The following is a 15,511-nucleotide window of genomic DNA, read 5'->3' as shown; positions in this document are numbered from 1 at the left end:
GCTTCATTTCATTATTATTTAATTACTCAAGTACAACTTTTATGTAAGATAACCTTTTCATCTAACTTTCTTATGTTGTTGTTGTTGTTGTTCCATAAATACTTTCTTTCTACTTTCCAGAAATTTTGTTATTTTATCCATCTAAAAGACTAAAATGAATTGAGGTGGAAGTTTTGATTGGTACGACCCTCATAATTTTAAAATAGAGATAATATGGACGTTGTTGTGTTTTTTTTTTCATGGCTTCTTTAGATTGTTTCACTATTTTATGAACCCAGAAAAAAAATGAGAGGGCCCATTCTCAAACTAGCAACATTTCTTTTCTATTTCTTGATAAATTCATGTGATGGGGGTATTAAACTATTTCAATTTTTAAGCGTCCATGCATACCTCTTTTTAATGGGGCTCAAGGTAAAGTCAGAAATTTGTTATTTTTCCTTTATAATCATTGGACAATTTCAAACAAGAATGGTAATTATTCAATCTCAGTTACAAGATGACATCATGCCTGCCTGGTGGCAAGTATTACGCCATTCTAGACTAGAAGGCTAGGTTTTTAAAGGTGATTTTGTATTAATTAAAAATAATGTTACAAGGGAACAAAAGAAACATGTTTTGAGTGACTTGTACATGATAGACTCGATTACACTAGGGGATGAACCTGTAGTAAGTTAAGTATGGATTTTCTAGCTTTTTAAGGAATGGCGGTTTATGATTCCACCATTGTTTTGAACCTTTTGTTCAGTTGCACTCCCTTGTTAGCACTTGTATCTGCTGCGAAGTTCACTTCTTTCCAAGGCTAACTTATATTATTGCAATGTATGAGTCAAATCATTGCATTTATATTTGTTATTTATAGGGAATGCAATTTTCTACGCCACTTTTTCCTATTTCCAAGCAATGTTATGATTAGTGACTAAAATACTTTTTTTTAGACAATAGAAATATTAAGGTATAGAAATGGTGTGGAAAAGATAAAGGTATTTTGGTCATAAATCATAACATTGTTTGGAAGTGTGAAAAAGTGGCATGGAAAATTGTAATCCCTATTTATATTCGTTGTACTTATGTTCTTTTTAATGATCATGTTAGAACGTGATAACTTATCATTTGTTGTGTGTATCTTTTTGCTGTAATGTAGAGGAGACGGGAAACAAATGAGAAACATCAAGTGATTATGACATGGTACTTAGCAAGTGAACATTCAAACTTATTTACTGTTTTGAGGGATTGGTCCCAAGTCCTAAAATTTCGAAGTTGGAAAATATATTGTGTACCCAAAAACCAATATGTTTTGGATATATATATCGGTTTGTCTAGAGTGCCACTCTTATTGTGCCATTCTTATCTCACACTTCTCCTGAACCGTCCGATCTCTCCTCAAGATATGATGATCTCATTCATTTCAAAATTTTGAAATATTTCAAAATAAAAAAAACAAAAAAACGCGAAATTTGTTTTCTTCTTCATCTCGGTCTTCTTCTTCTCCAAAACCCAAACCCTTCAAACAAATTCATTTTCACTTTGGTAATTAAATATATTTATTGGGCATGACCGAAGAGTTGGGCTTGGTTTAAAAAGAGGAGTGAGAAATTAAATTTAGGGTTTGGGTGTCTGAAAATGAGTGGTCAGAGTGAAGAAGAGCTCCTCGCGCGCTCAGCTCGAACAGCAGAAGATCGGTGTAATAAGTCTCCCCCAAAACTCAATATTGACCTAATAAACATAAATAGACTAATAATCACCTTTCCTGACATTGCAGCCTGATGAGCCTGTCGTTGAAGATGACGACGACGACGATGACAAGGATGATGATGAGGGTCAAGGCAAGTTATCCTTTTCTAGAAATTATTTTTAGAGATCATTCCTTGTATTGCTTTATATCATTTGTGTAGATTGTTTTCCTACGATGTCATAAATAGTTCACAATTTGTGGAAAAGCCATTACATTGATACATAATAGTTGGAGGCTATTCGTTTAAGTGTCCTTATGACCACACGCAGTAGAAAGCTTTTAAGGGGTTATAGGATTTAGGAGGTTTTGATTGTGAAATTGATAAACGCACACCACAGTTTCTAATGATGATAAAAATCCAGTTTATTCCTATAACAGTATAGTAATGTTAATTGCGATGATGATTAGAATTGTCAAATTGTGATCATCGAAACTGTTAAATCTATTGAGTGTTCATCATGAATTGAAAATGCATCAGATGGATGAGGCCAGAATCTTCATTTCTTGTATGCATAAATGTTGGATAGACTGTGTTTTGAGATGGATTCTCAGTTAAATTCCTTTCATAACAGTAGCATTCTCCACCAACTCATGGATTATGGCATAAATTTAAATCGTGAAAATAGAAGATGTATTTTTCGTCGTTTATCTAAATTAACCAAATTGTTTGAAGACGTTATGGTTTGTGATGAGGTGATAAAACTTTCTTTGAAACTTTACAATGCACTATATGCAGGACGTGGAGATGGCAGTGGTAGATCAAAGCAGAGCAGAAGTGAGAAAAAGAGTTGCAAGGCAATGTTAAAACTTGGAATGAAAGCCATCCCCGGTGTGAGCCACGTCCACAATCCAAGAAGAGCAAGAATGTTGGTCACATGCATTTAGCTTAAGCTTTTGAAAAATGTTATCGGTCTTGAGTGAATTTTGGATTTTATTTTTATTAATGCTTTCCTAAATGATTTTTCACATTCTTTGTCTCGGATCTTGTTTGTGATCTCAAAACCAGGTATTTAAGAGCCCAACATCGATACCTATGTCATATTTGGGGAGGCAAAGATTGAGGATGTGGATGAGACCAGTGCGCAGAAGCGGTTCAAGGCTCGATCTCAGTCATGTTATCTCCAAACCGAGAGTCATCAGCCATGGCTCGGGATGATGAAGATGTGGATGAGACGGGGGTATAGCCAAAAGACATAGAATTAGTGATGGACGCAATTTGGTGTGTCAAGATCAAAAGCAATGAAGGCTCAAGGTTTGCCGATGGTGATATTGTTTACGCCATCATGGAGCTAACGAACTAAGAGAGCCTTTTGGAGCATATTCTCACGGTTGAGACAAGTATAAGGTTTTATATTTGTTTTCGTGAGAATTTGTTTTTGAGGAATCAGTTTTATCTATCGTGTTGTATTATTAGCAAATTTTCTGAGTGCAACTGTTTGCTAACGATTATGGGTTGTTTTCCAAATTGCATATTTGTGTTGGCATGTGTCAAAGTTCTGTGACTCCTGCACCCATATGTTAGGTATCGTTGTGGTGCTGTAGCCTGTAGGCCCTGTAGTTAATTATCTAAAAACATTGTATTTGTCACGGGAGTTTCAGTTTCCTTCCGTTTCAGTCCGCTGAGGCGGAGGCCTATTTTCATGTATGTGTTCTAAAAGATTTCTGAATAGATCTATAAATCCTAGACTTCTAGTTTGTGGTATCGTGAAAATGCTTTCTCATACGAAATATGTGACAATTTGTTTCTGTATTCTTGATTCGGATGATGTTGACAAAATGGATACTTTGTATTACAAGATGTGTAAATTTCTCAGCAACTGTTTTCTTACATATGTATAAAATGCCTCCTACACTATAAATTAGAGAACGCAAATGTGTGCAAAATCCTAGACAGGACCGTTCTTGGTTGATAATGTGTTATCGTCACTTTCGAACTTTGAAACTAATCATTCTCAATGCCTCCATGAATTTGAAGGGAAAAGCCTTTCCATGTTAACGTGTTATCATCACTTTCTTCCTGCAAAGAGCTAGGGCCCCAAAATCTAATCTTTACAACCAAGCAATGGTGAGCGAACATCATTTTGGATCTGGCTGTGAAAGAGCACAACTGACACTTGATTAATAACCATCACAGAAGGTAGAATAAGTACCACATGAGATTGAAAACAGATAAGTTGCAAGAAAAATATAGGGTATACAATTGTAGAAAATCAATGCCAGAATGACCCTTTGAGACTTGTGCTCTTTCAAAACTGATAAGCGGCAGGGAAAAATGAACTACATAAAAAATGAAAACAATAGCAGAAGGTGAAGGACCCTAGAGACCTGGTCAGTACCGCGTAAATGACTCTTAAATCTTGAAGATGCATGCATTGCAGCAAGAAAATGCCATATTAGAATTAATTTGAAATTGCTGAAACTGATCCTCACCATTTGATTTCTTTACCTTGTAGTGCTTCCCGACAAGCAAGTTCATGAATTCGGTCATAGTTTCTTTTTCTCATGGCGTCTTTCTCAAATATAGCATCGGACAAGAGCACTGTTGATGCACCTATTGAGTCTGCATCATGCAACCCAAATAATTCAAACACAAGGAACTTAGACCAGATTTAGTATATTAGATAATCCATCACCAACTTCCGACATGAACTGTCACGCAGAAAGAAGCCTAATTTTGCAATGTTTCATTTAGAAAGAAAGAAATGGAAAGAATTAAATGATAAGATCTAGAAATGTGAAAACCTAAAAGCTCAAACAACTAACCTAGCATTATGCCTTGGGAAGCAACCATCGGAATATGGGAAAATGATTTCTTAAGTGCCGTTATATATTGTACACCACCTAATACTGAAACAGGATAAACCTATATATAACATAAAGGTTTAGAATCCCATTAACTATGCATGTATGGGCATGGAAATGTTTCTTCCAAAATCAAAAATAAAAGTAAGAAAGTGCTCCAACCAGGATGTCAAACTTTATTTGAATAGTGTACTCATAATATTCAGAGTAGAAATTCAACAGGAATAAGAAGGGAAAAGATAATAAAATCTACATATACGTCAGAATGAAAATTGCAATGGTGTGTTCAAATTGGTGCCGAAGGGAAAAAGTTTATTAGTGTGAGCGAGCTTACCTTCACAACTTGTGCACCAGCGTTATGTGCATTCAATACCTGTTAATCATGGATTTCCTTTCCAAGAAAAAAGGTTACAAAACAGACAAGGCAAGTAGAAGTTCTTACTTTTGTTGGTGTCATTACTCCAGGGATATAGAGAACTTCACCTATATCATCCAGAATATCCTGATCTCACAGAGCTTAATTAGAGAAAAATTTGACTCAAGAAGAAAAGTCAAACAGCTTAAACCAAGTTCCATAAAATGTTTACAGATTAACATACTTTGACCATAGCATGACTCATTAGGAACCTTGCCCCTGCCTTAATGGCACTTTTAGCATCCATATCGTTCAAAACTGTTCCAAACTGCAGCATCGGCCGTTATTTCAATCGAGAACATGTAAATGAGCCAAATATAATAATATATACTATTTCTGTTTTTGAAAACAATTACTCCTAGGACAGACGAAGGATATTGATGAACCAGCCCTTGTAACACCTGCATAGAGGAGAGGTAAAAGCACATGATCACTCAAGCTGATGGCAAATGATAACCGGATAGTTAATGAAATCAAGTGTTTAAAAGTACCTCAAACACATCCAGCTACACATTGAATCATTCATAAAAGGTCGTATTCCGAAATCTACATGGTGATTTTGCACATCCAAAATGTTTTCTTTGCAAACAAAAACGATGCCCTTCAACTCGCAAGCTAGTCTTTTCCTTTTGAAGAATGAGACGTAGACTCATAAGATATTTTTTCAAGTGGCAACCAGAAGACGATTTTCCTCCAATTATTATAATAAGCATAGTAACTCATAACCCCAGATAAAACGCCCAAAAGTGCAACACTTTTGATGAAAAGTCCCCACATTAGCATCATATATTCACATACCACATTCATTCTTTCTTCACTCTCCAAATTCCCCAAAAATTTACTCCACACAAATCATTTGGCCTTAGAAATGAAACTCTAAAAAACGTGATTTTCAACAAGTATAATTTGGAGGATTCAATTACCAAAGTGAAAATGAATTTGTTTGAAGGGTTTGGGTTTTGGAGAAGAAGAAGACCGAGATGAAGAAGAAAACAAATTTCGCGTTTTTTCATTTTTTTCGATTTTGATATATTACGAAATTTTGAAATTTTGTGATTTTTGAGTGAATTAGATCATCAGATCTTGAGGAGAGATCGGACGGTTCAAGAGAAGTGTGAGATTAGAGTGTCACTATAAGAGTGTCACTCTAGCCAAACCGAGATATATTCAAAAGAAAAAGACTAGCTTGCGAGTTGAAGGGCATCGTTTTTGTTTGCAAAGAAAACATTTTGGATGTGCAAAATCACCATGTAGATTTCGGAATACGACCTTTTATGAATGATTCAATGTGTAGCTGGATGTGTTTGAGGTACTTTTAAACACTTGATTTCATTAACTATCCGGTTATCATTTGCCATCAGCTTGAGTGATCATGTGCTTTTACCTCTCCTCTATGCAGGTGTTACAAGGGCTGGCTGGTTCATCAATATCCTTCGTCTGTCCTAGGAGTAATTGTTTTCAAAAACAGAAATAGTATATATTATTATATTTGGCTCATTTACATGTTCTGATTGAAGTAACAGCGGATCTTTGCAGTTGGAAACAGATTTTGAACGATATGGATGCTAAAAGTGCCATTAAGGCGGGGGCAAGGTTCCTAATGAGTCATGCTATGGTCAAAGTATGTTAATCTGTAAACATTTTATGGAACTTGGTTTTAAGCCGTTTGACTTTTCTTCTTGAGTCAAATTTTTCTCTAATTAAGCTCGCGGAGATCGAGGGATATTCGGATGATATAGGTGAAGTTCTCTATATCCCCGAGTAATGACACCAACAAAAGTAAGAACTTCTACTTGCCTTGTCTGTTTTGTAACCTTTTTTCTTGGAAAGGAAATCCATGATTAACGTGTATTGAATGCACATAACTTATTTGGTGCACAAGTTGTGAAGGTAAGCTCGCTCACACCGATAAACTTTTGCCCTTCGGCACCAATTTGAACACACCATTGCAATTTTCATTCTGACGTATATGTAGATTTTATTATCTTTTCCCTTCTTATTCCTGTTGAATTTCTACTCTGAATATTATGATTACACTATTCAAATAAAGTTTGACATCCTGGTTGGAGCACTTTCTTACTTTTATTTTTGATTTTGGAAGAAACATTTCCATGCCCATACATGCATAGTTAATGGGATTCTAAACCTTTATGTTATATATAGGTTTATCCTGTTTCAGTATTAGGTGGTGTACAATATATAACGGCACTTAAGAAATCATTTTCCCATATTCCGATGGTTGCTTCCCAAGGCATAATGCTAGGTTAGTTGTTTGAGCTTTTAGGTTTTCACATTTCTAGATCTTATCATTTAATTCTTTCCATTTCTTTCTTTCTGAATGAAACATTGCAAAATTAGGCTTCTTTCTGCGTGACATTCATGTTGGAAGTTGGTTATGGATTATCTAATACACTAAATCTGGTCTAAGTTCCTTGTGTTTGAATTATTTGGTTTGCATGATGTAGACTCAATAGGTGCATACATCCATGGAGGTGCATCAACAGTGCTCTTGTCCGATGCTATATTTGAGAAAGACGCCATGAGAAAAAGAAACTATGACCGAATTCATGAACTTGCTTGTCGGGAAGCACTAAAAGGCAAAGAAATCAAATGGTGAGGATCAGTTTCAGCAATTTCAAATTAATTCTAATATGGCATTTTCTTGCTGCAATGCATGCATCTTCAAGATTTAAGAGCCATTTACGCGGTACTGACCAGGTCTCTACGGGCCTTCACCTTCTGCTATTGTTTTCATTTTTTATGTAGTTCATTTTTCCCTGCCGCTTATCAGTTTTGAAAGAGCACAAGTCTCAAAGGGTCCTTCTGGCATTGATTTTCTACAATTGTATACCTTATATTTTTCTTGCAACTTATCTGTTTTCAATCTCACGTGGTACTTATTCTACCTTCTGTGATGGTTATTAATCACGTGTCAGTTGTGCTCTTTCACAGCATATCCAAAATGATGTTCGCTCACCATTGCTTGGTTGTAAAGATTAGATTTTGGGGCCCTAGCTCTTTGCAGGAAGAAAGTGATGATAACACGTTAACATGGAAAGGCTTTTCCCTTCAAATTCATGGAGGCATTGAGAATAATTAGTTTCAAAGTTCGAAAGTGATGATAACACATTATCAACCAAGAACGGTCCTGTCTAGGATTTTGCACACATTTGCGTTCTCTAATTTATAGTGTAGGAGGCATTTTATACATATGTAAGAAAACATTTCTTTGAGAAATTTACACATCGCGGTAATACAAAGTATCCATTTTGTCAACATCATCCAAGCAAGAATACGTAAAACAAATTGTCACATATTTCGTATGAGAAAGCATTTTCACGATACCACAAACTAGAAGTCTAGGATTTATAGATCTATTCAGAAATCTTTTAGAACACATACATGAAAATAGGCCTCCGCCTCAGCGGACTGAAACGCAAGGAAACTGAAACTCCCGTGACAAATACAATGTTTTTAGATAATTAACTACAGGGCCTATAGGCTACAGCACCACGACGATACCTAACAGATGGGTGTAGGAGTCGCAGAACTTTGACACATGCCAACACAAATATGCAATTTGGAAAACAACCCATAATCGTTAGCAAACAGTTGCACTCAGAAAATTTGCTAATAATACAAAGACGATAGATAAACCGATTCCTCAACCAAACAAATTCTCTGAAAACAAATATAAAACCTTATACTTGTCTCAACCGTGAGAATATGCTCCAAAAGGCTCTCTTAGTTCGTTAGCTCCATGATGGCGTAAAACAATATCACCATCGTGCCACCTTGAGCCCTTCTTCGCTTTTGATCTTGACACACCAGCTTGCGTCATCACTAATTCTATGTCTTTTGGCTCTACCCTGTCTCATCCACATCTTCATCATCCCGAGCCATGGTCGATGACTCGGTTTGGAGATAACATGATGAGATCGGGGAGCCTTGAACCGCTTCTGCGGCACTGGGTCTCATCCACATCCTCAATCTTTGCCTCCCCAAATATGACATAGGTATCCGATGTTGGGCTCTTAAATACGTCGGGTTTGAGATCACAAACAAGATCCGAGACAAAGAATGTGAAAAATCATTTAGGAAAGCATTAATAAAAAAATAAAATCCAAAATTCACTCGCACTGATAACATTTTTCAAAAGCTTAAGCTAAATGCATGTGACCAACATTCTTGCTCTTCTTGACTGTGACGTGGCTCACACCAAGGATGGCTTTCATTCCAAGTTTTAACATTGCCTTGCAACTCTTTTTCTCACTTCTGCTCTGCTTTGATCTACCATTGCCATCTCCATGTCCTGCATATAGTGCATTGTAAAGTTTCAAAGAAAGTTTTATCACCTCATCATAAACCATAACGTCTTCAAACAATTTGGTTAATTTAGATAAACGACGAAAAATACATCTTCTATTTTCACGATTTAAATTTATGCCATAATCCATGAGTTGGTGGAGAATGCTACTGTTATGAAAGGAATTTAACTGAGAATCCATCTCAAAACACAGTCTATCCAACATTTATGCATACAAGAAATGAAGATTCTGGCCTCATCCATCTGATGCATTTTCAATTCGTGATGAACACTCAACAGATTTAACAGTTTCGATGATCACAATTTGACAATTCTAATCATCATCGCAATTAACATTACTATACTATTATAGGAATAAACTGGATTTTTATCATCATTAGAAACTGTGGTGTGCGTTTATCAATTTCACAATCAAAACCTCCTAAATCCTATAACCCCTTAAAAGCTTTCTACTGTGTGTGGTCATAAGGACACTTAAACGAACAACCTCCAACTATTATGTATCAATGTAATGGCTTTTCCACAAATTGTGAACTATTTATGACATCGTAGGAAAACAATCTACACAAATGATATAAAGCAATACAAGGAATGATCTCTAAAAATAATTTCTAGAAAAGGATAACTTGCCTTGACCCTCATCATCATCCTTGTCATCGCCGCCGTCATCTTCAACGACGTGCTCATCGGTGCAATGTCAGGAAAGGTGATTATTAGTCTATTTATGTTTATTAGGTCAATATTGAGTTTTGGGGGAGACTTATTACACCGATCTTCTGCTGTTCGAGCTGAGCGCGCGAGGAGCTCTTCTTCACTATGACCACTCATATTCAGACACCCAAACCCTAAATTTAATTTCTCACTCCTCTTTTTAAACCAAGCCCAACTCTTCGGTCATGCCCAATAAATATATTTAATTACCAAAGTGAAAATGAATTTGTTTGAAGGGTTTGGGTTTTGGAGAAGAAGAAGAAGAAGACCGAGATGAAGAAGAAAACAAATTTCGCGTTTTTTTGTTTTTTTGATTTTGAAATATTTCGAAATTTTGAAATTTCATAATTTTGAAATGAATGAGATCATCATATCTTGAAGAGAGATCGGACGGTTCAGGAGAAGTGTGAGATAAGAATGGCACAATAAGAGTGGCACTCTAGACAAACCGTATATATATATATATACACACACCCCTCCTGGTCCCTCAGATCTCATCATGAGATAATCAACTTTGGTTACAGCCATCTTACAAAAAGGGTATAATGATAATTATAGTGTTTCTCTCCCAAATTTCGTTTCTTAATCCCCAGAAAAACCTGTCTCTCTCTCTCTCTTCTCACTACAGAAAATCTTCAAAAATCGAAACCCAAAATCAACAATAGCTATCATTCATAACCCAAAATCAAACTCAAAATTTTGAAACCCACAAATTGATTAACGAATTGATTTCGAGTTTGATACAAAAATTTGCCTCTTCAAAAATCGAAACCTAAAATCATGGTGCATGCTAACGTTTACCGCAACTATAAATCTCTTTCACTCTTTTATTTTCATGAGATTTATTATTATTGTTTGTTTTGTTTTTATGATAATCGTGCTTTGATATGATATAATCTTAGTAGTTTATGGGTTGTTTAGATTTGGCAGTGTCTGGTCGTGGCAGTGCCTTTGGGGAGTTCGAGTATGTTGGTGATCATCGATCAGGCAAAATTGTTGTTGAACTGAATGGTAGACTGAACAAGTGTGGAGTTATCAGCCCTCGTTTTGATGTGGAGTTAACAAGCATGGGGGTTAGCAATGTTCTTAGTGTATTTTGCGTTGTTGCTTTCATATTTAGAGGGAGCTTGTGGTGTTGTTTTCAAAGGCATAGTCTTACTGTGTTCTTAGGAGATATATATTGGCTTTTGGTAGTTGATGATAACTTAAGAGACCTGACTATCTGAAGTACTTGCCTGATTTTTTCTGTTGTCTTGATGTTATATTATGAGAACTAGAACGACTTATGAGGGTTGACAGTAACTTGAGAGACACTACTATTGCATTGTTGAATTGCATAATTTGTCATCAATGACAGGTTGATTGTTGATTTCATATGCATTGGATAACTGTTAAGTCAGGATACAAACTTTCTCTGATAAGTAGCCTTCTGACAAGTTTAAGGTCATTCCATTGATTCTGACTGAACAAACCGTCAGCAGGCATCGTAATATTAGTTTTCCATCGAAGTAATAAGTTTGACAACTCTAATGAATTATTGTTACTAAGTTTTGAAGTTTCAGGCATCATCTTCCTTTATTTGTATCTGCAGACTCATAAAATCCCTACTAATTCCACAAAATCAAATCACTAGTGAATTGTCAATATTATAGACATTGTTTCGAGCACTGTCAGAAGTTATTGAGAAACTTATACCACCCAAATTCTTTACAAGTAAATTCTCAAACACAGACGTCCTTCTATCAATACTATTGCAGATTTCATTTACAATTGAAAAGGAATTCATTTCTCAAGGACAAATGAGTTTTTGTAGCTTGTACAAGGCCAGTTGCTACTAGCTAGCCAATCTCCAGTAACTCAAATCACAAGGCCTGCAGCAATTCAACAAGCCACATTGATATCATCACCTGAAAGACATGTGTCAAATAAGGCCTGCATCAGTTCACAAGGCATGCAGTTTAGCTAGTTGCATTGGAGACGCTTTGTTTGTCTTCATGGCTACTGAAGTCACTTTGCCCTATTCCAATCTAAGACCTAAAAAATCCCAACTACGAGTTGTATGCGATTGCAATGTCCTGCTCCTAAACACTGATATCACACCTTCCATGCCTGCCAAATTTCAGTTTTAACTATTAGACATTAGATATACAATATTTCAGTTTCACATAGTGCTTGGTGTGCTTGAGAAATTAAGGGGTCGTTTGTTTTTTTGAGCCTTTGAATTCTAAATGCTGAATGCTGAATGGCCCACCTTCGAATCTTCGAACTTCGAGGAAAAACATGTTTGTTTTTCTCGGAATGACGACTCGAATCTTTGAATATAAATCATTTAGACATTTTTACCCTTGCAATCTATTTTGAACACTAACTTGATTACTTGTAAAACAAAAGAGTTAAAAATGGATTTGAGAGAATTTCCTTTGTTTATTCAACATTTTGACGCCTAAAAGACTCATATAGTAATATGAGGTAAAAAAAAATACTAAAAATATAAACATAAATAATAGTTCAATAACCATAAGGTCATCCATAAAATTTGAATACAAAGTTAAATGACATTACAAGTAACTCCAAAGTGCAGCTATTGTAAACTTGATCATATATGTCCACTAAACAATTGTTCCGCAATTTGATCACGCAAGTTGATCATGTACTCATGTGCCTCGGGTCCAAATGTGAGATTTATACTTGGTGGTGCTTCTGGTCTGTCAGAGTTAATTGAAGACCTCACTGGAATAGTCGCATTTTCTTTTTCATATCGCTTGAACAATCGATCATCATCATCAATGGCCACGCAACGGAGAAAATTGTGTATCGCCATGCCATGCTGATAAGCACCCAAAAGTGTATTATGAAACCCCGTTGAGACATATAAATTTGGTTAACTATGTGTTTAATAATCATGAAATAAATATGTTTTCATACTTTTGCTGGTATTCGTAGTAGACATGGAAATATGGTTTAAACCGGCAATAAAGCACGAGGAACGACATATATATGAATTCTTCCAAATCCGCACAGAAGCATCAAACTTCCGAAACTCCTACCTCTTGAACCAGGACTCCGAATGCGACAAGTGAGCTGCTCAAACAATCAGGGCGATGAACTCTACGCATAGGCGGGAAGTTGTAAAATTGCCCAAAGACCGGACCGCCACTGGACTGCACATAGGACCCATTATGCGGGCCCGCAAGATTGGATGGGTCATCAATCATGGAGCATGTCAAGACAAAAATGACAAATTATTGGTGCAAAGTTGACACCTTGCATGTAATTAATTAGATTAGGTGTTAATAGTGAAAAAAAATGCAAGGTGTCACTTTGTTTTAATGTGGTGGATAAAAATGAAGTTAATGTGGTTTGATGTTTCACATGGGAGGAAATGAGATGCCTCTCAAATGGAGAAGAAAACAAAACAAAGGGGACACTCCATTTACTCCCTTGACTTCTTTTCCTTACTTTGTATTATTTTAGTTCCTTAGTCATTTTTATTTTTTAGTTTTTAGTTTTGTAAGAAAAGCTTGTAATAGTTTTAATGGAGGAAACCTTAGTTTTCTTCTAGAAAAGTAATAAAAATCAAGTGAGTTTAGATAGTTAGTTTTCTTTTTCCTCTTTCTCTCTCTCTTTTTGTATTTCTAACTAGTAATCCTTTGTCCCAAGGATCATGAGCTAATTTCCCTTTAGGGGAGTTAATCCAACTCATGTGAGGGAAAATATTTGTTGTTGGGTTGGTAAGTTGTTTAGGAAGAACAACTAGACCTACATCCTATCCCAAAATGATAGTTGGTGTAGTGTCTAGTTAGGAATCAAAGTGATGAGCTTAGAGATAAGTCATTGCTTGGTTCTACTTGCTAACATGTATGAGCTTAGAGATGAGCCATACATGCTAGGGATCAAGTTTTCTTCCATTATGGTTTGTCTATGAGTCAAGGAAGAATCAAATGAACCTATTCAAATCAACATCAAAAAGTTAGTTTCACATGAGGAGGATTGGCTCTCCACCTTTTCTTTAGCAATTTGTATTTTGTCTTAGTTTCATGATTTCTAATCTTAATGTTTTTCTTTAATGTTTGTGTAGGAAAGAAACTTAGTATTTGTATTAACTTACTCACTAGTTCCCTAAGAGTAAAAACCAAATTGTAGTTGTCCTAGACTTTAGGTTAGATCGAATCTTTACTCCAACTATATGAACACGAAATTTTATGAGTAAGGAAACTTTGAATTCGCTCTTTCGCCAAATTAGAGAGTCAAATCTCTAACGTAGTAAAAAGCTTATATCACATGCTACGCCAATTTGAACTTGTGTGCGAAAACTATATGGAGCCATCTTCTTCAATATCTTGAATCTTGCTTTCAAGACACCAAATGTTCTCTCAATTACATTTCTTAGCGAAGAATGTGCCTGATTAAACTTCTCATCTTTGTTTTTAGGACGACCACCACGCTTAAAATCTGCCAACCAATACCTAGCATTCCTATAAGGACACATAAAGCCCCTAGTATGTGTGTATGCAGCATCACACAAGTAATACATACCTACAATAATGAAATACATAAATAAGTATGTAAACCAAAAATATATATTTGATCGATGAGGTTGTTTTGATACGCACCTTCAGGAGGCAATGGAAATCCATTTTTTTCAGGCCATCTTAATGTCTCGTTTAATACACGAGCATCATGTGCAATCCCTTCCCATCCAGCCATCACATAAGTAAATTTCATATCAAAATCACACACACCAAGAACATTTTGGAAACAATCCTTACCTCCTCTTCCTCGAAAAGGAATTTGCTTATCAAGTAGAATGTGTGCATCTACTAGTGTACCATCCAAAGCTCCAACTGCTCCTTTAAATGGCCCTCTCTTAAGACGGTGTTGGTAACGAGATCCACCTTTATGAATAACCCCGTCAAATGGTGGATCAATTATCATCTCCTTTGAGAAATAGAGCATTGCCACTAGCACCTCATGAAAACACTTACTAATGGTTTGTGTTGAATGTTGAAATCGATCCACTATTGATCGATTTCGCTTATTGTGACCAATTGTCATTAAAAACATAGCCATTTTTTCCTCTACATTAATATGTTTACTATCATGAAGCCACTCCCTTTGCCGAAAGTGATCACATAGCATAATGAAGGAAGGCTTCTTCAACCTTAACATGTTAAACATATGTGTGGAAGTTCCATGTAGAAGCTCTTGTACATACATTTTCCCAGTAAGCGCGGATATGCATATCTTCTCGCCTTTATAAACTTTTACGCTTTGTCAAAAGCCATGTGAATATTATGATTAAATACACTAATAACCATTGTCGTGGTGTCATTTTCCCTGAATTAAAGTTTAAAAAAACCAAAACAAAATCAAATGTTAACCTCAAAGTAACAAGTTTAAAGCAACCATACGCAATCAAAGTCAACAAAAATACTCATAAATGTTGAATCATAATAACCATAATATGACACTAATCCAAGTTAACAAAATGTAAATACGGTAGTCATCCAAGTAATTAACGCAC

At 35.8% G+C, this 15,511-nt stretch overlaps 1 protein-coding gene, 1 long non-coding RNA gene and 2 pseudogenes across 3 annotated transcripts; 1 reads left to right on the top strand and 3 right to left on the bottom strand.

The window, feature by feature from the left end:
- Positions 1-1,462: 1,462 nt before the first annotated feature.
- On the top strand, positions 1,463-3,033 carry LOC147494951 (nascent polypeptide-associated complex subunit alpha-like protein; annotated as a pseudogene).
- A 467-nt stretch (positions 3,034-3,500) lies between these two features.
- LOC147494950 (uncharacterized) lies at positions 3,501-5,940 on the bottom strand. 2 transcript variants are annotated; one of them, XR_015198739.1, is made up of 5 exons: positions 5,441-5,940; positions 5,306-5,350; positions 5,134-5,217; positions 4,496-5,036; positions 3,501-4,292 (listed from the first exon to the last, which is right to left on the bottom strand). It is a non-coding gene; the product is annotated as an uncharacterized LOC147494950 (long non-coding RNA). The 2 variants fall into 2 exon arrangements; XR_015198738.1 differs by having other exon boundaries at positions 4,496-5,217.
- Positions 5,941-8,693: 2,753 nt separating this feature from the next.
- On the bottom strand, positions 8,694-10,104 carry LOC147494949 (nascent polypeptide-associated complex subunit alpha-like protein; annotated as a pseudogene).
- Positions 10,105-14,242: 4,138 nt separating this feature from the next.
- Positions 14,243-15,057, bottom strand: LOC147494948 (uncharacterized). Its single transcript, XM_086568287.1, has 2 exons — positions 14,601-15,057; positions 14,243-14,523 (listed from the first exon to the last, which is right to left on the bottom strand). The coding sequence occupies exons 1-2, from the start codon at positions 15,055-15,057 to the stop codon at positions 14,243-14,245; spliced, it is 738 nt and encodes a 245-aa protein (XP_086424413.1).
- Between the last annotated feature and the right edge of the window lie 454 nt (positions 15,058-15,511).

The sequence above is a fragment of the Coptis chinensis genome, chromosome 6, assembly GCF_015680905.1.
Source record: "Coptis chinensis isolate HL-2020 chromosome 6, ASM1568090v1, whole genome shotgun sequence".
In the NCBI taxonomy this organism is placed as follows: domain Eukaryota; kingdom Viridiplantae; phylum Streptophyta; class Magnoliopsida; order Ranunculales; family Ranunculaceae; genus Coptis; species Coptis chinensis.
This window is presented reverse-complemented; position numbering and strand designations above follow the sequence as displayed.